This window comes from Ovis canadensis, chromosome 9 (assembly GCF_042477335.2).
Source record: "Ovis canadensis isolate MfBH-ARS-UI-01 breed Bighorn chromosome 9, ARS-UI_OviCan_v2, whole genome shotgun sequence".
Taxonomy (NCBI): Eukaryota; Metazoa; Chordata; class Mammalia; order Artiodactyla; family Bovidae; genus Ovis; species Ovis canadensis.
Window position 1 is genome coordinate 52494127 of NC_091253.1, and position 27701 is coordinate 52521827.

The 27701-nt window shown below is 42.7% G+C and overlaps 1 protein-coding gene and 1 long non-coding RNA gene across 5 annotated transcripts in view; one reads left to right on the forward strand and one right to left on the reverse strand.

Annotated features, from left to right (window-relative positions):
* CYP7B1 (cytochrome P450 family 7 subfamily B member 1) overlaps window positions 1-18720 on the reverse strand; it is a 170088-nt gene extending 151368 nt beyond the window's left edge. Inside the window, exon 1 of the mRNA XM_069600110.1 lies at window positions 18122-18720. Within this exon, the coding sequence (XP_069456211.1) occupies window positions 18122-18246 (125 nt within the window). The 5' untranslated portion in view covers window positions 18247-18720. The remainder of the gene's footprint in view (window positions 1-18121) is intronic.
* The window catches only part of LOC138445793 (uncharacterized), a 28554-nt gene continuing 18939 nt past the window's right edge, over window positions 18087-27701 (forward strand). For 2 of the 4 annotated variants that reach the window (XR_011259000.1, XR_011259001.1), the window contains exons 1-2: window positions 18092-19022; window positions 22034-22182. This is a non-coding gene — a long non-coding RNA (uncharacterized lncRNA). Of the gene's footprint in view, window positions 19023-19241; window positions 19401-19650; window positions 19741-22033; window positions 22183-22749; window positions 23048-27701 lie in introns of those variants that run through there. The other 2 variants (XR_011258999.1, XR_011258998.1) reach the window with 2 other exon arrangements.

The following is a 27701-nucleotide window of genomic DNA, read 5'->3' on the forward strand; positions in this document are numbered from 1 at the left end:
GTCAACTGCACTATCACAGGGTTCAGACATAAGTCATATAAAATGAGAAAGGGCACTGCTAAGGTTTGGTCTAGCAATACTATTCTATTATAAATCCACCCTGTAAAAATCAAGCCCAGGCAGAGCTATTTTGTAAAAAAAAAAAAAAATAAGAAAAATAGAAGAGCTGATTAAACACAAAAGAAGAAACATAATCAGTGAAGAGATTAAACATTAAGGTTGGATCTTTGTCAAATAACATGAGAACTATTTACAGAACTGTTACCCAGAAATTTCATGGCAATGGCACTTCCTCTATTTTCTGTGATAGCTTATCTCTCTAGTAAAAAAAAAAATATACTCAATCCTTGGCTAGGAAACTAACTGCTAAAGTTTTCCCCCTATTTTTGTTTAATTAAGTAGTTGGAAACAATATTCAACATAGCGCAAAGGAACCTGAGTCTACTTGACAAGTAAAATGAGTGAAATCTAAGCAGCACAATCAGACATTAGTCTACACTAAGAAGGCATTAGTCTCTGTCATCTGCAGACTCTTTATTGCTTATGGCTGGGACTCAAACAGCCCTGAGTCACACTGACACTATGACTTTTTTCCATGGTCCCTACGAACACTGTAGGATTTGCTTTTCTATACCTTTCTTTTTAGGTTGAAACATCTCACCCAAGGAATAAGTTAGAAAAAGCTGTGTGGTGGCTATGTTATTTGCAGTCCAAAGACTCCGACTCCAACCACCAACAGAGTGAGTTCCACCTCCAGTGTCTCCCTGCACAGTAAATCTAGAGATTAAAATAAGAGGGGAAAGTTCCGTAAATACATACGGGAAAATACATACAGAGAAAGAAAAACACTTATTTGAATCAATTCCTTCAGAAAAATAAAAATTTGAAAGACCTCACTTTTGGATGTATTCCCTTAAATACAAAGAGGCACTTTAACTTCAAAATATGTCCTTTTTTTTTTTTTTAAGAATTGCAGTATTAAGCCATGTTGCCATTTGCCCACAGATGTATCAGAGTCACAAGTGCTGTGGTCAAAAGTCTTTCCCCTTCTTCAGTTGACTGGTGATTTCATATGTTCTAGGAATATTTTTATCTTTTGGCATGATGCTCTATACCATATGGTATAACACACTGACAAGCAAAAAGGGTAGAACTAGTTTGAAATATATACACATATATACACACATATATTTATACATTTATATATTCACACACACATACACTGCATGCATAGTGAAAGAAGTTGCATGGATGCCTGCAAAGAAATAAGGGCAAAGTGACACACTCTGCATACAGAACTGAGCTTCTTTGTCCCTGTGGATAAAGGTCATTCAAAATCCAAAGCAAGACTGAAAGTTCACTATAGGCCTGAAAGCATTCAAGAGACACAACAGAGACCCCTAAGCTTTGCTACAGTATCAAGTAATATTTGAACCGCCTGTAACACTTTTTCACACAATATTTAATGCTGCTTCTCTAAGTGCAATAATAACTGCAGCAGCCCCACACAACAAGTTGTAGAATCCATTTAGGAAACAGCGTTAAAATGGAAAATACACTAATCTATCTTTAATGGATTCCAGAGGGTGAAAATATCCTTCATCTTGGATTTCAGGTTCCTTCAACATGATTTTCCTTTCGAAAACAGTGATATGATCTTGAATCAAATTTTACAATCAAAAAGATTAAGCTAGGACACTCAGCCTGCTCATTATTTTTCCTGTCAAGAGGTCATTTTCGTTGTTCAGTCGCTCAGTCATGTCTGATTCTGTGACCCCATGGACTGTAGCCCACCAGCTTCCCCTGTCCATGGGATTTCCCAGGCAAGAATACTGGAATGGGTTGCCGTTTCCTTCTCCAGGGGATCTTCTCCACCCAAGGATCAAACCTGGGTGTCCTGCATTAGCAGGCAGATTCTTTACCACTGAACCAAAATGATTTTTCTTTGGAAAACAGTGATCTTAAATCAGATTTTACAAGTTTTCAAAAAGATTAAGGTGTAACAGCCTGCTCATTATTATTTCCATGGAATCCTCCAGGCAAGAATACTGGAGTGGGTAGCCATTCCCTTCTCCAGGGGATCTTCTCAACTCAGGGATAGAACCAATGTCTCCTGCATCGCAGGCAGATTCTTTACTGTCTGAGCCACCACGGAAGCCCTGTCAGTAGGTAGGAACCCTGAGAAAACACACAGAGGAAAAGCTTCTTAACAATGATGTCTTGGATAGGACACCAAAAGCACAGGCGACAAAAGCAAAACTGAACAAGTGGGGCCACGCCAACCCAAGAGCTTCTGCACAGGAAAGGAAAAGACTGATAAAACGAAAAGGCAACCTACAGGATGGGAGAAAATATTTGCAAACCATATATCTGACAGAGCATTTACTACTCAATATCTATAGGTAACTCCAACAACTTAATAGCAAAAAAACAAACAACCTGATTGAAAATGCAAAAAGGAACTGAATAGATGTTCTTCTAAAGAAGACATACAAATGTCCTTCTCATACAAATGTGAGAAGGTGCTCAACATAACTAATCATCAGAGCAATGCAAATCAAAACTAGAATGAGATATAACCTCACACCTGTAAGGATGACTACTATTAAAAAGAAAAAAGCCAAGTGCTGGCAAAGATGTAGAGTAAAGGGAACTTTTGTACTGTTGGTGGGGATGTAAATTGGTACAGTCACTCTAAAAAAACAGAAAGTTCCTCAAAAAATTAAAATTAGAACTACCATATGATCGAACAATTCCACTTCTGGGTATATGTCCCCCCAAAAATTGAAATAAGGATATGTGTACTTCCCAAAGAGATATGTGCACTTCCATGTTCATTAAAGCATTATTCATAATAGCCCAAGACACAGAAGCAACCTGAATGTTCATCAATGGGTAAATAAATAAAGAAAATGGGGTTTATACATACAATGGATTGTTATTCAGCCTTAAGAAGGAAGCGCTGCCATTTGTGACTACATGAATGAACCTCAGGGAAATGACGTTAAGTCATATAAGCCAAACACAAAAGGATAAATACCATGTCATATCACTTATATGAGGAATTACAAATAGTCAAACTTGTAGAAGGAGACTAGAATTTGGGTTAACAGGGGCTAGAGGGAGGAGAAAACAGACAGGCATTAGTCAAAAGGTACAAAGTTTCAGTTACACCAGGATAAATAAGTCCTAGAGACCTACTGTACACCGTAGTGCCTCTAATTAATATTGTGGTGGTGGTGGTGCTGGTGTTCAGTTGCTAAGTCATGTCCGACTCTTTGTGACCCCATGGACTGCAGCACCCAGGCCCCTTTGTCCCCCACCACCTCCCAGAGTTTGCTCAGATTCATATCCATTGTATTGGTGATGCTATCTAACCATTTCATCCTCTGGTTTGCTGCTCCCTTCTCCTTTTGCCCTCAATCTTTCCCAGCATCAGAGTCTTTTCCAGTGAGTTGGCTCTTTGCATCAGGTGGCCAAAGTATTGGAGTTTCAGCTTTAACAGCAGTACTTTCAGTGAATATTCAGGGTTGATTTCTGTTGGGATTGACTGGTTTGATCTCTGTGCAGTCCAAGGGACTCTCAATAGTCTTCTCCAGCACCACAATTCAAAAGTCATCAATTCTTCGGCACTCAGCCTTCTTTAGGGTACAACTCTTACATCCGTACATGACTACTGGAAAAATAGCTTTGACTTATGGACCTGTGTCAGCAAAGTGATGTCTCCCTTTTTTAATACACTGTCTAGGTTGTCATGTATACTTAAAAATTTGCTAAGAGGGTAGATGTAGATACTATGTTAAGTGTTCTTAACAAAGAAAGTAGGTGGGAGAAAACTTTTGTAGATAATGGATTATTTTTATGACACATGTTGTTGTGATGGTTTCATTGATGTATGTGCTGTGCTGTGCTGTGCTTAGTTGCTGAATTGTGTCCAACTTTTTGTGACCTCATGGACTGCAGCCCACCAGGCTCCTCTGTCCATGGGGATTCCCCAGGCAAGAATACTGGAGTGGGTAGCCTATCACTTCTCTGGGGGATCTCCTTGACCCAGGAATTGAACTAGGGTTTCCCACATTGCAGGCGGATTCTTTACCAGATGAGCTACCAGGGAAGCCCTCATTGATGTATAATTATCTCCAAATTCATCAAATTGTATACATTAAATATACACAGCTTTGTGTATGTCCAAAAAAAAAAAAAAGAGAGAGAGAGAGAGAGAGACAGGGTCCTGCATGATCTGTCCTGTTCTCCACTGTCTCTGAACAAAGGACGATGTGGACACACAGTGAACCTCAATTCCTCTGCTAAGCCATTAAGTGACGGGGTGCAAAAGCCAGTAAATAGAAAAAGGAAAAAGCGATGTTTTCTCACACTGGCCAACAAATGTGACTTTCATACAATCTAATGTAAGAAGGAGATAGCAGACTAGTACTGCCTGCCTTTTTTTTTTTCAATTTTAATATATTCTTTTAAAAATCCAAGTGTACATATTCAAATCTTAAATTTTTACTAGAAATGCTTAAAAGTCGTATTAGATCTTAAATTTTTCATTCTTAGTCAAGGGTAAGGGCATATGCCAGAACAGTATTGCAAGAAAACGTCAAAAGAACATGGAAAAAAAATGCTAAATTTTTAAAAGATGAAGTCAGCACTATGGCTTTGAACCCTAACTGCACTGTATTCTAGCAATGTGGCTTTGGGAACATTATTTCAATGAGACTTACTTTTGTACCCCTATAAAAATGAGGAAAGTTATTCTGAGGGAGGACTCTATCAATTCACTCTACCAATGGCTATAAAGTCCTTGCCTCAGTGTCTCTTAGGCACATAGGAAGTGCTCAGAAGGGTTGGCCGCCATTATTACAAGTCAAACATTCTGTAGGAGTGTGTACTCAGAACACAAAAATAGACTGGAAAGTCAGTAATATCGAAGTAGCTGAACATCTCCACCAGGTAACTGTCCATTATCCAAAGATATTAATCCCTTCACTTCCTGCCCCCAAAGTACAGCCCTGCCAAAACGCTGGGTCATGACTAGACGGGACCAAACAACAACCTTCTGGAGTAAAGTGGTTTGGGGACCAGACTTCTAAAGAGCAGCTGATACAAAGCAGAGCTTTCACCAGGGCAATGCTGATTTTCAAACAGAAAATCTGGTCTCTTTAATATTTACAAGTAATCAGCCCACCATTATTAGCGATCGGGGTACTAAAGACCAAAATGTGTGTGAATCTTAACCCAAATCAGTCTCTGCTCTTTCACAAACAAGCTCTGATTTGTTCAACAAAGCACATTATTCACCAACAGAGGGGAGAGGAACCATAAGCACAGTTATACAAATCCAGTGCCTAGACCTGGAAGTTAACAATCCGTATTTTTAAATGCTGAATTTCAGAAACAGGAAATGGAATTGGCTGCATTCTAGTTGCTATGTTTTCAGTTAGGTTTACACTAAAGAATAATCAAATAATCCAGTGGACTTCCCTGATGGTCCAATGGTAAAGAATCCACCTGCCAATGCTGGAGACATGGCTTCAATCCTTGATCCAGGAAGATCCCACAAGCTGAGGAGCAACTAAGCCCAAGCATCACGATATTACTGAGCTTGTGATCTAGAGCTCATGCTCCACAAGAGAGGCTACTGCAATGAGAAGCCCGTGCACCACAATGAAGAGTAATCCCTACTCGCTGCAACTAGAGAAAACCTGTACAAAGCAATGAAGATCCAGAACAACCAAAAATAAATAAATAAAATTTAAAAAATTATCATTGCACCAATATATGTTCTCCATTTATAAAGACTCATGCTAGGTAAGCACTCGCTTATGAAATCTTTTTACTAAAGTTGCAGAAAAATTGATACATATTGACAATTATCATTTTTGTATGTAGTTTGTATGTTTTGATATCAATACCCATGAATCTAAAATAGTTATATTGAAATAAATAACAATTACTGCACCAAACCCATTCCCTCATCCTTTTTTATAATAAGTATTGACCGAGGACCATCAGATATTGTGCTTCGTGCAAAAACTAAAGTCAACCTTTCAAAGTTTCTTCTTCGTTATTATCAATTATTTAGGATACGGTTATGAAGAGAAATGACAATGGACTTAAATCCTGTTATGACTGTACTTTTAATAAAATTTCTATTAATTTTTGTATTAAGCAATTACAGACTTAATGAATCCTCTCCACTTCGCTATAGACCAAAAAAAAAAAAAAAAAGATCCAATCCCAAATACTTCATTGTTGAAAAAAAATGCCAAAGCCATAAAAATGAGCACTTGGGCCATAAAAATGCATGATATAATAGATGTCACCTTCTCTTACTCGGCAAAGCAGCTTTCTATAATTTTGTCCTTTGCCTTTCACAGAACAGTAACCTGAAGTTGTTTCAGTGGGGTTTTACTGTGGATAAAATACAAAAATATTCTTTTCCAAGAAGCCGTTAATCTTTCCTCTGCAGCTGATGGCTCTCAGTTTGGGGGAAACCAGGGACATACAGCATCCTGCCACCCAGGTTCCTTCAACTCCCCCAGATTCTCCCTTTGTTTCTCCTCCAGGCCACAGGTAGCAGCAAACAGGCATGAACCTCAGTGCCCCCACTCTGCATCACACTTTCAAAAAATATATTCCTTTCTTTAACCTATCAGTGGGCTCCCCTGGTGGCTCAGTGGTAAAGAATCTGCCTGCCAATGCAGGAGACCCTGATTTGATCCCTGGGTCAGGAAGATCCCCTGAAGGAGGAAATGGCAGCTCACTCCAGTATTCTTGCCTGGAGAATCCCATGGACAGAGGAGCCTAGCAGGCTACAGTCCATGGGGTCGCAAGGAGAGCTGGACATGACTTAGCAACTAAACAGCAACAACCACCTATCAGCATACATTTTAAAAAGTCACTGGCTCAACAACAGGATTAAAAAAATTCAAGTTTAATTCATACCTTCAGCTTTTTCTTCCTTTTTCTGGAAAACCATTTTTCCTGAGCCTTTATTTTAACATACATTGTAAACTTTTATGTTAAAGAAAAATGTATACATTTTCAAATTGTGAGATTTTTAAAGAGAATTTAAGACATATACTCACTTTTTTAAAATTTAAAACTGGGTTCCCGTTGGCACTGGTGGAGGTGAGGGGTGTTTTTAATCCCTTGCTCCTGGCTTTGAAGGTTGGGACTAGTTGGTCCAGAAACTCTGGAAACTTCAAGAGAAATCTACTGAGTGTGTTTTGTTTTTTGTTTATTCTCTGCTTTTGGTGACTGGTGTGCCTAACCGTGTCTGTAGGAGTGTTGTGGAGCCCTCCCTGGCATCAGGGATCAGGAGGCCAGGCCAGCCCATCACCAACACTCTGGGCTTCAGGCCTTTCTGCTGAGCGGTTTCAATACAGAAAGTGCATTTGGATTACAAAATATATATATTTAAAAGATGCATGGAGTTACACAGATATACAATAAACCTTACTTGTAAATTGATGGATAAGGAAGAGAAACATCAATGAATAGCTCATGGTAATCTCTAATTGTTATGTATTAGCAAAGACTGAGTTTTTTTTTTATTAAGTTTTTTTTTAAGATGTATTTATTTTTGGTTGCACTGGGTCTTCGTTGCTGTGAGAGACCTTTCTCTAGCTGTGGTGCTTGAGAGCTTTTCTCTAGTCGTGTCAAGTGGGGGCTAATCTCTAGTTGTGATGTGCAGATTTCTCATTGTGGTGGCTTCTCTTGTTGGGGAGCATGGGTTCTAGGCACACAGGCTTCAATAGCTGCAGGGCATGGGCTTAGTTGCTCCAAGATATGCGGGGTCTTCCCAGACCAGTGATGGAACCCGTGTCTCCTGGATTGGTAGGAGGACTCTTAACCACTAGATCACCAAAGAAGCCTGATAGAGAGTATTTTCAAATGTTTACCTTCTATCCTGCTCCTCATGGGCAACCAGAAAAGTGACCCCAGTTCCAGTCTTTTCCACCCTCTGAACTTCCTTGCAAGAAGCTGCTATGTTAGCTTTCTAGGGCCACTATAACAAATTAGCATGAACCTGTGGCTTGCATGTGAGCGAGCTAAGTCATTTCAGTCATGCCTGACTCTTTGCAACCCCATTGCTGTAACCCACCAGGCTCCTCTGTCCATGGGATTCTCCAGGCAAGAATACTGGAGTGGGTTGCCATGCCCTGCCCCAGGGGATCTTCCCAACCTAGGGATCGAACCCATGTCACTTCCTGCATTGGCAGGCGGGTTCTTTACCACTACCACCACCTGGGAACCCTGAATCTGTAGCTTAAACAATACTAATTTATTATCAGATGGTTCTGTAGGCCAGTTGTCCAAAGTGGCTCTCCCCAGGTGAAGATTAAGGTGTTAGCAGGGTGAGGCTCCATTCTGGAGCCTCTAGAAAGGGCTCTATTTCCTTGCTTATCCAGCTTTAAGAGGTGTCTGCATTCTTTGGCCTTTGCACTCCTTAATCCATCTCCAGAGCAGCAATGATCAACTGAATTCCCCTTCTGCTTCCCTCTCCCCATTTTAATTTGTGATTGCACTGGGCCCACCAAATAGTTTGGGATTACCACCCGTTTTAAGGTAGCTGATTAGCAACCTTCATTCCACTCTGCCAAGGAGAAGGCAATGGCACCCCACTCCAGTACTCTTGCCTGGAAAATCCCATGGACGGAGGATCCTGGTAGGCTGCAGTCCATGAGGTCGCTAAGAGTCACACACGACTGAGCAACTTCACTTTTACTTTTCACTTTCACGCATTGGAGAAGGAAATGGCAACCCACTCCAGTATTCTTGCCTGGGGAATCCCAGGGACAGGGGAGCCTGGTGGGCTGCTGTCTATGGCATTGCCCAGAGTTGGACACGACTGAAGTGACTCAGCAGCAGCAGTAGCAAGGGACTTAGTCATAGGTTCTAGAGATTAAGGTGGGAACAATTAGGGGATTAAGCAGGTATTAGTCTGTCTACCACAGCTATAATGGACCTGGAATCAAAAACCCAGTTCTACCCAGGTAGCCCTGCAAACTGGTTCATTTCTCATTGTGCTCATCTCTTCTGAAAAAATAGCTTCACCGCTATCTCATGAATGGTAGGGAAGGTTAAATTAGACAATATGTGCAAAACTAGCTAAGCACAGAGCCTGGTATGTTCATTTCCATCTTCCCTACCTTCCTCTCAAACATCAGCATCCTAGTGGGGTGGAGAAGGATTTTGGACCCCGGTCCATTACAGCTTCACAGGCTTGCTCCTTGCCTTACACTGCACTTCTTCTATGAGAAAGTCCCACTACTAGGGAACACTGAGCTATGGATGACTTTACAAACATAATTTTATCCCTCATGACTAAGGCAAGCACTTCAAGATTTCACTCTGATAATGATAAGAGATTTATGCTGATCTGGCAGAAAGTTTGAATATTCAAAGGCAGCAGTCATCAACCGTTTTGTCACCAGGGAACCACTTTCACGGAAGACAGTTTTTCCACAGATCAGGGAGGGGCATGGTTTTGGATGATTCATTACAAGTACATGACATTTATGGTGCACTTTATTTCTACTATTATTACATCAGCTCCACCTCAGATCATCAGGCATTGGAGCTCAGAGGTTCAGAACCCCTGTTTAAAGGGATAGCCAGGATTTATCAGCAAATTGTAATTCCAGGGTTGAGCAATCCTCAGTGTGGATCCTGTCAGCAGTTTGGAACTTCCCAAGACCCAGACAATAGTCTCTTTGAATGACATACAAATAAACAGCAAAGTACTACATTTTCCAAAACTCAGCTGTTCCCCTAATTACACAGTAGGAAAATCCCATGGATGGAGGAGCCTGGTAGGCTGCAGTCCATGGGGTCGCTAAGAATCGGACAGGACTGGGCCACTTCACTTTCACTTCTCACTTTCATGCATTGGAGAAGGAAATGGCAACCCACTCCAGTGTTCTTGCCTGGAGAACCCCAGGGTTGGGGGGGCCTGGTGGGCTGCTGTCTATGGGGTCGCACAGAGTCGGACACGACTGAAGCGATTTAGCAGCAGCAGCAGCAACGCTATCTTCAGGACCCTTTTTTAAAAAGATACAAAATAAGATAGTGATGCAGCCTGAAAGGTCACAAAAGGTAAGAGCACCAAGCTCCCTGGCTTAGTAAGGGTAAGTGTAGCAACCTCTAACTGATCAATTAGTCAAGGGTCATAGATGTGCCTGGAGAGCTTCCTATCACCTCCTATGTAAAAGTCACACAAATCCACTTGCTGAATCAGCATCCTCTCAAGTAGAAAATGACTTTGGTTTCAGGTGCCCACATCCTTCTCCCACATTCTGTCATGAGAAGAGGGGAAGAAACAAGAAAACCATCCCCTAATGATGACAACCTAGTTCCTCTCATTCTCTTGGCAGTGGTAACAGTGTGAGGGATCTGGAGCATCAGGGTCTCACTGGGGAGTAATTAAGCAATTAGAAAGAGGAAATAATTGATTTGTGTGCTACAGAGATGTCAACAAACCCACATTTCAAAACAACTCATTATCTATATAACCTTGACATCCTATAACTTAAAAAAAATCAGATTGTTTACATTGACTAAAATTTATCTTACAATATTTAAATAGGATTTCTTACCAATGAGAGCATTGGGGGTTGGGGGGGATATGTGTGTTAGGGGAGAAGAATGAAAAAGGGAAGGAAACTCATTCTACTTTTTTCCTCCTAAACAGCAACGAGGAGAAAAGTGTTTCTGGGAAATACCAAGGAAACTGATGGTGCAAGCCAACTATCTTCCAAGTGACTTCACACTTTACAAAGTATGCACTTCACTTCTCATATCTACCTGTATGGTATCTGTCACTTCCACTTTCTATTAGGGAAGATGATTCCATGGTCATTGGACTATGGATCCTTTGAACATCCTGTTGAGGAGGGGAACTCGCTATGACATCATCCAGAGAATATCATTCGGTGAGGTGTCCTCTCCTGGGCTCAATCTCTGGGGTCTCTCTCTAGGTGAAGATTTTTCTTGGCCAGCACTTGTTCAGTTGTGTTCTCAGAATCTAGCATTCTCCCCTAGACCCTCCAAAAGGTCTCACCCTGCTGACTCCTTGATATCAGCCCAGTAGGACTCTGACCGCTAAGACTAAGAGAGAGTCTGTCTGTGTTGTTTAACATCACCACATCTGGAAGTGATGTGCCGCTGTAAACAAAAACCTAAAAACACAGAAGTGGCTTTGGAATTGGCCAATGGGCAGAGGCTAGAAGAATTTTGAGGAGGATGATAGGAAAAACATAGATTGGATTTCCCTGGTGGTCCAGTGGTTAAGACTCCCAGCCTCCACTGCTGGCTGGCACAGGTTCCAGCCGTGCTTGGGGAACTAAGATCCCACATGCTCAGTGGTGCGGCCAAAATGAATAAATAAATAAAGTAGTTTAAAAATAAAGTATCAATAATTTGTTCCTCTAAAAAAAAATTGATCGCCTTGCCATTGCAAGGAGAAATATGGATATCAACAATTCCACTAGTGAGAACTCAGAAGGAACATATATTGAAACAATTATCTTAAAGAACACTTACTTTGTCACAAATAAACTGTAAGTAGAAATACAAACATTAAGGGCACTGCTGCTGAGGGCTCAGGTGAAATGAGGAACCTGTTACTGGAAATGGGAGAAAATGGATCTTAATCATATAGCTACAGAAAGTTTAGTCACAGTGTGTCCTGCAGTTATGTGGAAAGTAGATTTCGTAAACAGTGAATTTGGCTATTTAGCTGGGGAGATTTTTAAGCAAAGTGTTGAAAGGACAGACTGGTTTCTTCTTGTTGCTTATATGAGCATGAGAGGAAAGATACAGATTAAGGGAAAACTGTTAAGCATTGTACAAAGGACACAGGAACTAATTTGGGGAAAATTCTCAGCCTATCCAGATTGCAAGAGACCCTAAAACTAGAAGATTCACTGTCAGGAAAGAGTGCTCCGAAGGGAAAGTCAAGGATGTGGCTGGGACAAGTTTTGCTAGTGCCTGGAAAGAATCAGGGCTTCCCTGCAATGCAGGAGATGTGGTTTTGATCCCTGGGTCGGGAAGATCCCCTGGAGGAGGGCTCAGTAATTCACTCCAGTATTCTTGCCTGGAGAATCCCATGGACAGAGGAGCCTGGTGGGCTACAGTCCATAGGGTCGCAGAGAATCAAACACAACTGAAGCAACTTAGCATGCACACAGGGGAAGAGTCAAAAGGTTGACATGTTCAGTCATACACGTTCATTCATATATAATTAGTCATCGAAAACATTAGGAACGTAACTCATGTTTTCCCTCAGGCATCTCAGAAGAAGCCAGGAATATAAATGGTGTTACCCAGAAAATATCTGTGCAAAAGCCTCTTGTCTGACGGAATAAATCGCTACAACATACATGGGAGACCCACAAGGTTCTTGGGAATTTTTGTCCCAGCACAGATTATACCCAGAGGCCCACACCTGATTTAGATGATTGAAATAGAAACTTGGGACTTCTAAGCTGATGAAATTTAGATGAGATTTTGAGCTTTGATTTGATGCCGTAATTGTTAGAGAATTTTATGGATGTTGCCATAGGGTGGTTATATTGTGCATGTAAAATGGACGTAAATCTCTGGAGGTCAGAGGGAGCTCTGTGATAGGAAGAACAGCGTCCCCCAAAGATGTCCATGTCTTAATTCCTAAAACCAAAGATGTCCATGTCTTAATCCTTAATCCCTAACCTCAATATGTTACCTAACATGGCAAAAAGGACTTTGCCAATGTGACTGAATTGAGGACCTTGAGATGGGAAGATTATCCTGGGTGGTTCAATGCAGTCACAAAGGTTCTCAGCAGAAAGGAGTGTCATAATAGGAAAAAAGAGATTTGAGTTCTGGTGGCCTCTAGAAGCTGGAAGAAGGAAGGAGATGGATTCTCTTGTCGATCCACCATAAGGATGCAGCCTACTAACACCTTGATTGGTGAGTAACACCCATTTTCTGACTTCTCATATCCTGAACTGTAAGATTAAAAAACCTGTGTTACACATGTAAAGATCCTGCATGCTACAACTAAGATCCGGCGTAATCAGATAAATAAATATTTTAAAAATCTGTTACTGCCCTCTCCCCATGACATTTTCTATAAACACTTTCCCCTATTGATTATAAAGTTTTTGATTCTGTTTTATGGGTCCTCTTCAGGAAACATGATATTTAGTGCCACTTTTATCTCATTTAAAACAATTTAACAATTTTATATTTATTTTATATTTTTTGGTAGGACTGATTTTTGTCCTTTTTACAAGGGATGGGGAAGTAGGGAAAGAACAACAGAGATGGGTTTGTTTTCAACTCTGTCTTGCTACACATACTCTGTATTTATATAATGTTGTCTTCTAAAATATATTGGAAAGTATCTGTACTTAAGTCTATTATTAGTAGACAGTGATTTTTTTTAAATGTAGCTAATTACTGGACAAAAACATATCACATGTTATTAATGATGTTCTGGAAATGAATTGGATTTCCTAGCACCACTCAAATCATATCTTCTAAGTTAGGATCCTACCACTACCACTGATCCAGAATGCTGGTTCTTTGAAAAAGAAAAAATGATTAAAAACATTTCAAAATAATTTTTCAAAGTTTTATTTAAACGTATTGTTTATTTTGTATTATGAAAAAAAGGCATATGCATTTTGACAATTTGAAAATATAAGCATAAAATAGGAGATAAAAAATCATCCCATAAAAAGAAATCACCTAGATACAATCACTGTTAGAAATCTGGGTTTAGCTTCTTGTTAATGATGCAGTAGGACTTCTTAGGTGGCTCAGTGGTAAAGAACCTGCCTGCCAATGCAGGAGATATGAGTTCAATCCCTGGATCAGGAAGATCCCCTGAAGAAGGAATGGCAACCCTCTCCAGTATTCTTGTCTGGGAAATTCCATGGACAGAGAGAAGCCTGGTGGGTCACAAAGAGTCAGACACAGCAAGAATGGTGAAGTAGCTTAAAATAACCTAACATTTTCACAGATAATAAAATACAAAATAAACAAACAAAAAATTGTTTTAAATGCGCTAAAGAGCAAGCAAAAGAAGGCAGATGCTGAAGGGAAGTCACCCCTTAAACAACAGACTCATAATGAATTAGGTCCAGGGTACACAGCATTTCCTCTCATACATCTGCAAGAGGGAGAGACAGCTGAAACTCAAGCAAAATGCTACAATATTACTGGTCGAGGTGTCAGAGTTTGGGGTTGGAAGTGGGTGTAAATCCAGAAGAGAAACCTAGAAAAATATGCATATAATCACCCCTCAAATTGTTGGCCACACTCAGAAGTGTGGATCTGTGGAGATTTCAAAGAGCCTTTTGGAAGGAATCAGTTGGAAGATTCAAAGAACTGAGCGGAGGTTTCAGGTGCTGCCTACTGCTTGGGGGACAAGAGTTTAGGGTTTGAATCCTATCAAACAAAAGACGCTTAGAAAATATCCTGAGCTTTTCATGTGTGTGTTAGTCACTCAGTCATGTCCGACTCTTTGTGACCCCATGAACTGTAGCCCATCAGGCTCCTCTGTCCATTGGATTTCCCTGGCAATCCCATTAGAAGTGGATTTCCCAGTATATGGAGCTTTTCATAGACTTTATTAAAAAATAAAGCTAAGCTTCCCAAATTCAAGAGAAATACATCTGCACTCTAAAACAAAATTCAACACTCTTCAGGGCAAGACAAACATTCAGAATCTAGAAAGCTGGGTTTATAAACCAACAGACCGGCCACATCCGATACAGGTGAAGATATAGAGCAACTGGAACTCCTGTATAGTATGCACTGGTGGAAGTGTTACAAACAGTATACTTTGGAAAAGTGGCATTTTCCAAGACAGTTATAAGTCTTTACCCCATGACCCATCAACCTTCTCAAAGGTTTCAGGATTTTAACCCAATAAATAACTAAATATATGCCCACAAAGAGTCTTAGAATGTGTGTACATGCGAGCTCAGTCACTTCAGTGGTATCCAACTCTTTTGTGACCCCATGGACTACAGCCTGCCAAGCTCCTCTGTCTGAGATTTCCCAGGAAAGAATACTGGACTGGTTGCCATTTCCTTCTCCAGGAGATCTTCCCCACCCAAGGATCAAACCTGAGTCTCCTGCTTGGCAGGCAGATGCTTTACCAGTAAGCCACCTGGAACGCCCCTTCCCCTACATAGAAAAGAAGTAAAATCATTAACTTGAGATGTCTATTTTTTTGTGATTAGCAGTAACCTTTCGATGTACATGGATTTTTCTTCCCCCCAGCAAAAATTCCTATATATCCTGGCTCCTCCCTTGCCTTTTCAGAACAGTTCCTCAGAGCTATGTGAAAGGCTGTCTATTGGGCTATATAGTTTTCATAAGGTTCCAGATACAACATAACTTATAACTTTAGGTTGTGCACTTCTCTTCAGTTGACAATAGCTATGGCACTTCGCTCTTCTGCTGAGCAAACATGAAGCCATTATTACTCAAACATTTGATTAAGTGATCAAAGAAAGCCACTCCATGACTATTACAAAGTCAAAAATGAGATCAATCCATAATCACATCTAAATATTGACAGAAATCATGTCTAAATACTGACAGAAACAACGGTCTAAATCAATAAAATGACTAAATATCCCCCAAACATTACTAATTCTAGTGTCTGTTGCTTTTTCACTAATTACTGATTCAGCCTCAATGCATTCCTCTTGCCTCATCAAGGAGACTTACCAAGATGTCCAACCACAGACTAGCCTCGACCATCTGAGAGTATCTTACCAACAGAACAAAACCTTGCTTCCTTGAACTGTCCCCAAAATCACATAACACAACCCAAATCCCATAAATAGGTCCTTTCTAACACTCTTAGCCAGAATGAATGGTGTGTGTTCTTTCTCACAGCAATAAGCAATAATTCAACTCATTCCACTACAGATGTGTTCCCAGTGGTCTTCGGCTGGACGTCATTGAACCATGTACATGAACATATTCTATTTTGTAAGTTTGTTCACTTACTGTATCTTGAATGTAGATTTCTATGTCTTCATCATGGCTACGTAAGTTTCTATGACTCCGATTTGCAATAATTTTTTTAACTAAAACAGTATTTTTTGGAAACCAGTTTTTTTCTAGCATCTCACTGTTATAAGTAGCCCTAATGAGCACAGTGCTAATTAAATCTTTAAGGACCTTCATGACTACTTCCCCAGGAGAAATTCCTTTAAATAAAATTACTGGAATTACTGCTTCAAGAGATATGAAACATAATACTACATTGCACTCTCATCTGAATATAAAACCTTAGGAGCTACTACTGTAGGACTGTCAGTGTTTAAATCCACTTCAAACAGGCTAGATGTCTATCAACTCTCAGTTTCACTCTTATCAATTCTGTGTTGTGCTGTGGCCATGCTTAGTCACTCAGTTGCGTCCGACTCTTTGCAACCCCATGGACCGTAGTCCACCAGCTCCTCTGTCCATGGGGATTCTCCAGGCAAGAATACTGGAGTGAGCTGCCATGCTCTCCTCCACAGGATCTTCCCAATACAGGGATCGAACCCAGGTCTCCCACATCGCAGGAGGACTCTCCGAGGTCTTATCAACTCTGATGGTCCTTTGTCCTCAACAAACTAGACTTCTCAGCAGCATCTGACACAGATAACTCCCTTACCTGTTTAACATGTTTCTATCTCGTTTCCAGGATACCACATTCACTGGGTTTTCTTCCCATGCCATTGGCCGCTCCTTCTCAGTCTTCTTTGGTGATCTTCTTCTGCCCGGCTCTTCAATAAGGAGAATGCCCTGGGACCCCTGCTTCTTCATCATTCTTTCACAAGGTGACCAATCTTATTCATGACTTTATGTTCCATTTTCATATTTGTGACTTTTATAATTCAATATCCTCCCTGGACCTTGCCACCAAGCACCAGAAACAGACTTCTCTACTGATCTAACATGTCCCCAACAAAATCACTGATCTCCCCAACTTCCCCACCTGACCGAGATCCACCCAGATGATCAGACAAAAAACAAGGGAGAGGGAAAAAAAGCTACAAAGAACCTAGTGGTATGAAAAAGCGACGCAGCAAGAAAAGACAAATAGATTTCAAAGTGAGTGCTTTTATGTTCCATTCTCCTTCCCTTTTTCAAATCAGATAACCAAGTGACGCACTTCTGGGTTTTGCTGTTGTTAATATGCTGTTTTTTCTGTTCTAATAAAAATAACAGAATAAGTGTATAAAATACACACTACAACCTCGCTGCTGTGCTTAGTCGTTCAGTTGTGTGGGACTCTTTCCACACTCTGTGGGACCCATGTATTGCAGACCACCAGGCTCCTCTGTCCATGGGATTCTCCAGGCAAGAATACTGGAGTGGGTTGCTATGCCCTCCTTCAGGGGACCATTCCCAACCCAGGGATTGAACCCAGGTCTCCCCAGTCACAGGAGGATTCTTTACAGTCTGAGCCGCCAGGGAAGCCCAAGAAACCGAAGTGGGTAGCCTATCCCTTCTGGAGATCTTCCTCACCCAGGAATCGAACCCGGGTCTCCTGCACTGCAGGCAGATTCCTTACCAGCTGAGCTACCAGGGAAGCCCCTGCAAGCTCACTAAGTACCCACAAAAATCCCAGGGGTTGCTATTCTTTTTTCCAGATGCCGGCCAGTGGTAAACTGAGTCCCAGAGAGGCAGCCAGAGGTACTGTTCATACCATACACTGGGATTTTCCTAAAACATTTCACTTTTAACAAAATGAAACATAATTCCCCTCCTGAGATACTTCGCAGGCTAGGCCACAAAGCATCAACTCACTGCAGCAAGGCACCAAAACGTGTCTGGAAACCATGCGTGACACCTACAGTGTAATACCGCAACCCCAGGGCTGACTACAACCGAGCCTGGAGCAGCGAATCGAATTCGAATTCGGTGCCCACGCTTGCACACGGTCTGCGCGTGCCTGAGAAAGAGGCAGGGGAAGCTTTGTGTCAACACCCGACCCCCAGAGACGCCGGCGTGCCCACAAATTGTGAGCCCGCGCGCCGGGGATGGTGGAGGGCGCTCTGGGCCCAGGACGCATGCGTGGCCCGGGCTGGCGCGGGCTCGGCGGGGCGCTTACCTGGTGCGCCGCGCGCTCAGGCACAAGACCAGCAGCAGCAGGCCCGCGGCGAGGGCCAGGCCCGGGGAGCCGAGCGACTGCGGCAGCCACGGCTCCGGCCAGAAGCCACCCATGCCCGCGCTCATGTCTTCCGCTGTCCCGACTGCGCGCAGATCAGGGTAGCCGGGGTCTCTCTCTCCGAGTGGCGCGGCTCCGCGACTCTGCAAGGGCCCAGGAGGCTGGCCAGGCCGTGGCGCCGCCTGGGTGTCACCGAGGGCCGAGTCTCAAAGTTCCCGGACTCGCCTCCCCCGGTACCCCCCCCGCCGCTCCCCCCCCGGCTCACCCACACGCACCGCCCCGCTCGGCCATCGCCTCCCGCCTGGCGCTTCTGGAACGCGGCGCGGCTCCCCCCACCCCCACCCCACCTCGACCCCACCCCCAGCCCTCAGTCGCCCCCCGGGGGTAGGAAGGAAAAAGGGCTAGAGCCGAGGGGGAAGGGGCTGGGATTTCCCCGGCTGGATCCGCTAAAGGCCCAAGAGAAGGGGATTTCAGTTTTGAGCTGGAAGTGAGTCGCTTGCGTCTGGCATCCCTTAGTCCGCGCCCCCGGCCGGAGGGACCGCGCTGGCCCTCGAGGAGGTTTGGGACTGTGCCCGCTGCGCTTGGGCCCCGGCGACCACTTAGAAATCCCCACGCGCCTCCCCCACCCCCCGCCCCTGTCCATCCGGCGGGGTGCCTGCGGGTCGCGCTGCCCTCCGCCCGCCTGGTCTACGCCGCGCTCCCTCCCGCGCTTGCTGGGCGCCCAGGCCAGTCCCAGGGGCTCGAAAGCCAGGGACCTGGATGGGACCCTCCAGAAGCCCTGATGGGGCAAGCCTTCCAGAAGACAGAAGACATGTGAAACGAGCTGTTACAAAAGGACGCTAAGGTACTAACCACAGCAGAAGTGGTACAAGCCCCCACAAGTTGTCCTTAGGATAAGGGAGAAACTTTTGAAAGATCTTTTCCTCAGTAATGATCATTCGCGTTGCTTGACGCATGTGTATTTACCCTCCACACCGAACTTGGAGCAGTACTTTTTTTGTGTTAGAGAACATACAGGGCTTCCCAGGTGTCTTAGTGGTAAAGAATCTGCCTGACCATGCAGGAGCCTCAGGAGACTTGGGTTCTATCCCTGTGTCCGGAAGATCCCTGGAGTAGGAAGTGGCAACCCACTCCAGTATTCTTGCCTGGAGAATCCCATGGACAGAGGAACCTGGTGGCCGATAGGCCAGGGGGTCGCAAAGACTCCCACATGACTGAGCAGGTATGCAAGAGAAAATATAATGAGGCTCAGGTTAAGGGCTTCCCTGGGGCTCAAACTGGAAAGAGTCTGCCTGCAATGCCAGAGACCCTGTCAGATCCCTGGGTCAGGAAGATCCCCTGGAGAAGGAAATGGTGACCCACTCCAGTATCTTTGCCAGGGGAATCCCATGTACAGAGGATCCTGGTGGCCTACAGTCCATGGGGTCACAAAGAGTCTGACAGGACTGAGTGACTAACACTTTAACTTTCAGGTGAAGTAACTTACCCCTGGCCACCCAGTTAAGTAACTGATAACCATTCTAACCAGGACTATTCCAGTGCCATCATGCTCTTTCCTTTAGGTAAGATTTTTACTTCACTGTTCTCCACACTATTACAGTGGCCTCAAAACTGGTCTCCATACCTCTGACCTTTGAGTTTTCCTGCCTGTCTCCCAGTTGCCACATCCCTGCAACACAGACTTATCCAGCTTTGATCCTGTTCAAAACTCTCACTGGTTGCCTTTGTGATAAAGTCATTAATCTTGGACCTGAAATGAGAAACCCTCCACAATCTGCCTCCATCCATGGCTAGGACAGGTCCGTATACTGGAATGGTTGAGCCACTGTGTCCCTCACGGTCTTTTCACACCTTTGTTTATGATGTTTGCAACCTGAAAAAGTTTCCCCTCTCCCCTAAATTCTATTATACCTACCTGTCAAGACCCAGCCCAAATACCACTTCCTGGTAGAAATTACTACCAAGTCTTATAATTAATCTTTCCCTCTTCCAGACTGTTAACACTCTCTGCTTTTCATCCAGGAATCATACCCGAGTCTCCTGCGTCTCCTGCATTGTCAGGCAGGTTCTTTACCACTGAGCCATGAGGGAAACCCTATATGTTCTCTAACACAATGCTGAAAATTGCGTTCCAAGTTTGGTGTGGAGCGTAAATACACATGTGTGAATTTTCACATTTCACATTTTCCCAAGGCGAGTTACTTTTGTCTCACCTGCTATAGAAGGTGAGAACACGCTTTTAGACAACCTTGTCTGCACCTACACTCTGCCCCTTACTGCCCTAGTCCCCGACCCTGGAGTTGAGATAATGTATTAGGTTGGCCAAAAGGTTTCTTCAGTTTTTATGTAAAAACGAAAGAAACATTTTTCATTTTCGCCAAGAACTTTACTGAACAGTGTATTCACTGTTTTGTTCCACTAGCTTCTGCCGTTTTTCAGCAACTTTGTAATTCCATCTTCCCAAATCCTTTTATCTTTTTGAGCAAAGAACTGTTCCAGGTGCCTTTTACAGTCTTCCAGGGAATGGAAATTTTTTTCCACTAAGAGAATTTTGTAAAGACTGAAATAAATGGAAAACTGAAGGTACCATGTGTGGTGAACGCATTGGATGAATCAGAGCTTCCCAGCTAAGCTTTAACCATTTTTGCCTGGTCATCAAAGAAACACGTGGTCTTGTGGTATTCTGATGGAAGATTATGTGTTTTCTGTCAATTAATTCCAGACACTTTTCTTTGATGCTACTTTCAGTTTGGTCTAATTGGGATCAGTACTTGTTGGAATTAATCATTTGGTTTTCCAGAAAGAAAGTGAAAGTTGCTCTGTCATGTCTGACTCTTTGCGACCCTATGGACCATACAGACCATGGAATTCTCCAGGTCAGAATACTGGAGTGGGTAGTCATTCCCTTCTCCAGAGGATCTTCTCAACCCAGGGATCAAACCCAGGTCTCCCGCATTGCGGGCAGATTCTTTACCAGCTGAGCCACAGTGAAGCCCTTGGTTTTCCAGAATATTAGAAGACTGTCTTCCAATCCCCTATATACACAATATCACCTTCTTTGGTTGGAGACCAAGCTTTGGTGTGGTTGGTGGTGGTTCATTTCGCTTGCCCCACAATCTCTTCTGTCCTATATTTTTGTACAATATCCACTTTTCATCCCCTGTCACAATTTGATTTAAAAACAACATGTTTTCATTACATTTAAGTACAGAATTGCATGCAGAAATACTATCAAGAACTTTTTGGAACAGAAATTCAAAGTGATGAACCTAATGAAACTGTTGCAAATGATTTTCAGGGCTTGATCTGGATATTTTGAGTATGTCATCTATTTCCCACATGACATAAGGTTGATTGTGTTCAATTAATGTCTTGATTTGATCACTATCAACTTCAACTGGTCTTTTGGAGCATGGAGCATCAACCAGCGAGAAATCTCCACTTTTGACCCATTTGATCAGTCACCGCACTTTCTCCATATCCTTCAAGAAATAATAAAGCATAATATATCAATGTTGCTTTTTTTCCACCTTCAATATTAAAATGGTTATACAAAAATTCACCCTTTATTTTTAATGCAGGCTGATATTGTTGTCACAATACAATCTAACAAAATTGTTTCTAATGAAGTTAAAGACAACGAAACACTTCTAGAGTCATCTTACAGAGAAAAAAACAAATGAACTTTTTGGCTAACCTAATAGTTGGAATGACTTTGCATGTGCCTGGCCCTTAGTTCATGGTCCAGAACTGAATTACTTGTGTTGCTGTGCTTGGCCTTAAAACTGGGAATGTCTGGGCAAGCAGGAGAACTCTAATGTTTTTGAGCTTCTTTATCTTGTGCTTTTATTACAGGGTTTTTCTACTGCCCCTCCTATCTCCTGTCATAGATTCAGTTTTCCAGGAAGTCAGCATATAGTGAGCCAACAGCTATCCTGTCTCCTCCGAGAAAAAGCAAATTGGTTTCCATCACTACGTGGCCGGCAGAATCAGTTTACAGGATGGTATGTATCAATGCCTCACCTTTCTGTATCCACTGAAGAAAAGCCCTCTCACTAATTTTCACAAGAAGCCTCAGCTTTTATACTTCCGTTTTTCATTTGACTCCTGGATGACTCTTCTGTTTGAAAAGATAGGTTAAAATGTTCAACATTAGTTTATTGAATGTTTACCATGGGCAAGGCACCGTGCTAAACTTTTTATTTTATAACATTAATAACAGACAATGCCAGCAGTTAATCACAGTGTCTTAGGTAGGTGGAAGGAGGAAGACTGCACTGTCAACCCATTGAATATGGTTGGCAACTGGGTCATCTTCCTGTGATAGCGCTATAGTATCTTACTTAGAATGCTTTATGGCAGGGGTTCCCAACCTCCAGGCCTTGGACTGGTACCTCCTGTTAGATCAGTGACAGCATTAAATTAGAAATAAAGTGCACAATAAATGTAATGTGCTTGAATCATCCCCCAGACCATCCCCACTCTGAAACTAGTCCCTCATGCCAAAAATGGTTGGCGACCACTGCTTTATGGTATATACTTAATACATTTTGAATATGTGTTTCTCTTAGGTTTGCCATTTCTGCTAAAAGGGGACTCCATACTGTAAACTGGGGCTTCTGTGGTGACTCAGATGGTAAAGAATCTGCCTGCAATGCAGGAGACCTGGGTTCGATCCCTGGGTCAGGAACATCCCCTGAAGAAGGGAATGGCAACCCGCTCTAGTATTTTTGCCTGGAGAATCCCACGGACAGAGGAACCTGATGGGCTACAGTCCATGGGGTTGCAAAGAATCAGACATGACTGAGTGACTAGCACACACATACTGTAAACTAACCTGGTTGAAATAAAATCTAAAGACCTCTTTGATTCCCCTTTTGCTTTTGTTACCCTGTGTCAACATCACTATATTCAATCCAGTTCAATTTATTTTACTTCCAAAGCATGCCTCGATTTCCATCACTTCTCTGACAGAGATGACTAGTTGACCTACCATGTCTGCCCATTCCTCCTCATAAGGGTCCTCAATTTTTAACTCAGCACATGGCTGTCCATTACAAAGACTGCTTTCTCAGCCTTCCTTGTATAGGTAGGTAGATATAACCCTGTGACCGAATTCTCACCAGTATGCCAAGTTTAAGGTATTACTTCAGATAAGCGTCCTAAATAGGCATGGCCAGGCACTTTACTTCCGTTCTCTTTTCTGCTATTTAGAATATAGACACTATGCCTGGAAGCCAGGCAGCCATTGGAGCATGTATAAGTATATCCCAAATATTACATTCAGTGTTGTTTGTCGTTTATATGAAATTCAGATTTAATGGGATCCTTTGTGTTTTTTGCTACATCCGGTAACTAGCTTAATTTCAACACAAGTTCATAAGGCATCCATGTAAGGCAATAGTAAAATTCTAGTTGCCCAACATCCCCTTCAGAAATCAGCCAAAAATTTCTCCTTCAAACACTGGCTACCAACATTAGTGTCTTATGTACATTGGCTCTGCTAATTACACCAGAATCAACAGTTAGGTCTAAAGGTCATGGGGTGGCCTTTAGATTTTGAAAGACCCAGATATGGAAATGTTTTCAGAATAGATAGCAACTAACAATGGCAACCCACTCCAGTACTCTTGCCTGGAAAATCCCATGGGCAGAGGAGCCTGGTAGGCTGTAGTCCATGGGGTCGCTAAGAGTCAGACATGACTGAGCGACTTCGTTTTCACTTTTCAGTTTCATGCATTGGAGAAGGAAATGGCAACCCACTCCCGTGTTCTTGCCTGGAGAATCCCAGGGATGGGGGAGCCTGGTGGGCTGCCGTCTATGAAGTCGCACATAGTCGGACACGATTGAAACAACTTAGCGGCAGCAGCAGCAGCCTAATCATCTATCTTCAGAAAATACTGATTATGAATCACATGGAGAGAGAAAAATACCTGCAAAAACAGAAGTAGGACCAGAGGAAGTAAAGAGAGAGGGTGCTAAACTGGAGTCTCTAAAGGAACAGCCATAAAGGTCCAGATGACAGGGTGTACCCCAAAGCCTTCTGCCTCCAGCCCAGCTGACCCTTATCCACCAGGTGGTCTAAACTGTCTGCCTTTTTTGCTGTCCTCTTTCTAATCTATGATTAAGGCTTGAATCTTGGCCCTGCTTCCCTTGAGGCCTTCTCTTTTACATAAAGCATGTTTGGAAATCACCCAAACTTGAAAAATGGCCTTGTCCCTGCATTTCAATGTCTATGTCCTAATCCCCCTGCTCTGTTTTGTTTTGTTTTTGACTGCTTGACTGTGGGATCTTAGTTCCCCAATCAGGGATTGAACCCAGGCTGTATGGCAGTAAAAGTTTGGAGTCCTAACCCCTGGACCACCAGGGAATTCCCAGTCCTGCTGTGACTTTGAAAATACAAATACATTGGCTTGAGACCTCCCAATCCACCCTTATGTGATTGAGACCTCCGAGTCCACCCCTATGTGGTCAGTAACTTCTGTTTAGTGCACATTGTGTCCATGGCCCTATGCCCAGCCTTCCAGAGCTGTAAAAGTGGCTGAGATTGTTCTTCTTTCAAAGAGCTGGATCTAAGAGGACTAGAAGGGTTGACATTGGAAGGAAGGAAGAAAGGAGGCTGGTCAACATGAGATTGTGGGGTGAGATAAGGAAATTTTAAAACATGCACCCATATGGCTGCAATCTTCTGAGTTACTGGGAAACAAATAATGTGTTGGGAAAAGGGGGGCTTGTGGGCTCCAGTTATTGGGAAACATTTGAAAGTCCCACTGTGGGAACTGACAAAGAAGAATTCCACATATTCTCTTTTTTAAAAAAAATTGGCAGTCTTTTAGAAGCAGGTTTGAGTACTCAAGCCTGCAAGTTCCTGTTAACTTTCGACATAAAACATAGATTGAGTTTGAGTCATATCTTTAAAAAAGAATGACTGTAGTTACCATTCTCCCCTTCCTCATGAGTTTTGTCTTAACTAACCTTGACTTCCTACCCCCCTGTTAGAATTAAGACTGCTTCTGGGCCAGAGAGTAAAGCAGAGGAAGGGAAGGAAATGAGGACCTGCTGTGTGCCAGGTACTGCTTCGTGTTTTACTCACATGTTTTTCCTGGTCTTCAAAACCAGCCTCTGATGTAGGCATTACTATGTGTTAGAGGCAAAAGAAAACTAGGCTTCCCAGGTGGTGCTAGCAGTTAAAAAACCCACCTGCCAGTGCAGGAGACATGAGACATGGTTCAATCCCTGGGTCAGGAAGGTCCACTGGAGGAGGGCATGGCAACCCACTCCAGTATTGCCTGTAGAATCCAATGGACAGAGGAGCCTGGTGGGTTACGGTTGATAGGGTCCCGAAGAGTCGGACACAACTGAAGTGACTTAGCATGCACACAAAAGAAAACCAAGACTCAAAAGAGTTTCAGGTTACCCGTGATTATTCAGCTTGTACTATAGAGTAATCTCTCCTTCCAGAGTACCATCCTGTCTTCTTTAGAGCTTTCTTTCACGAACCTTTCCCACCCAATCCTTCTGGCCTCCATTTTTAGGGATACTGTTTTTACCCTGAGCTGTCCATAACCATAACACCCCACAAGGACAATTGGTTCTCTGCTTTATACCTTGGCCTACCTTAGAGCTCTCTCATTAGCTCAGAGGCTAGTTTTGGTTTTTCCATCTGAAAAATGGCAGAAGACTGCTTTCCCTGTAGATTTATGAGAATGAAATTGCGAGCAGTAAATAAATGACAGTCAAAATGCCTGGTGCTTCTCCTTTTTTTTTTTTTTTGATATTTGAGCACCTTCTGCTCCATTGGCAGAGGGTGTAAGTAGAAATGAGCTTATCAGACGAGTTCAGCCCAGCTAAGGTGTTAGCTTGTTGATAATTACTTCTGCCCAATTAAAATGTAAAATGTGCCATTTCTTGTTTGCTAAAGGTGGCTATTCTGATTACATCTGAGACAGTATGTATATATACATACATATATATATATACACACACACACACATATATATATATATATATATATCCTGAGACTGCTGTTAGTATTGTTTAGTTATCACATAGTAAATAGCAAGGCACCTCAGCTGTTGGCCCTGGACCTGACCAAAAATATCTTAAATCACAAATGCTTCCTCTTATTCTTTCTTTAAAATTAAAAAAATTGCACTTATTTTTCCTTTAGTTTCTCTTTCTCCTAAGAAGCCAGTTTATAATGTCAACCTAGCATTCACTTTACACATACAGACATGGCAAGCAAGAATGCTTATTGAAAAAAAAAAAATTGCTGTTGACTGAAGAGTGACCCAATAGTAGAGACCATTGTTAAATGTAAATCTTTTTCTTAATAAAGTACAATTTTAGGTAAGGCCTGGATGTAATTATTTTGAAGCAGCTTTAAAAATGGTGGAACAGATGGCTCTGATTATCTCCAAGAGGAAGGAAAAGATTCAAGAGTTTTGTCATTTCTTGTTTAATAGTCTTGGCATTCCTTATTCACACTTGAGTTTTGAATACTCTGGCTTATAAATTCACAATCCCGTGCTAAACCTTAGTTCATTCTCATGATCTGACCCTACTTCCCATGCCAAGATTTGAGACTCCATCTCTGTTTCTGATTCACTGGCTTTTCCAACATTTCATTTTCTGATTAGCCTCTGAACCTAGATTTCCCCCCACACCCCCCAACTATCTCTGTTCATTAAGGGGAAGTTATAGACATCCAGAAACTCTTTTTTGGGTGGTTTGGGCCAGGCTGGTTCTTAGAGAAGCCACAAAAGTCCTAGTCTGAAATAAAGTCTATCCACACCACCTCTCCACCACCACCAGGTTCTGCTGTTTCTACCTGTTACAGAAGAGGTCCAGGAAGACAGAGAGAGATAGACCAGCATAGGACTTTACTAGGACAGAGTCTGAGGATAAGTGCCAGGGGGTTGAAACAGACAGAGGGAGAAGTTGGCTCGGGATGCAACCTCAACCAAAGACTCGGGGTGGGGGGTGGGGTGGGAGGCTCATGAGGGAGGGGATATATATTAATATATTCTTATGGTTCATTCATGTTGTTTTACAGCAGAAACCAACACATTGTAAAGCAATTTAGTCCCCAATTAAAAATTTTTTAAAAATCAAAGACTCAGCCCACAAGGATATCTAGAGCCCACACTGCCCCTAGAATTGTCCCAAGATTAGGGTGAAGATCCAGGCTTTCAGAGCTCAGTAGCAACATGCCATTGGCTATGGACTGCCCTCAGGGTGACGGAAGGCTGGTGGGGGGGGTGGTGGGGGGAAACCTTGGAAAGGAGCTCTCTTTATCTGAAGGCAGTTCCTAAAGCAACTGGTGACACTCCCAGAAGCTGGGAACACAGGTCCTCCCACCCTGACAGAATCTGAGCAACACAACCCAGTGAGCACATATGCATTATTCACTAAATACAGTGTCCAGTACATACACAGTGACCACCGAATACACAGTGTCCACCATATATTCAGTGACCAGTACATATGCAGTGTCTGCTCCAGTGCCACAGAGATATAACAG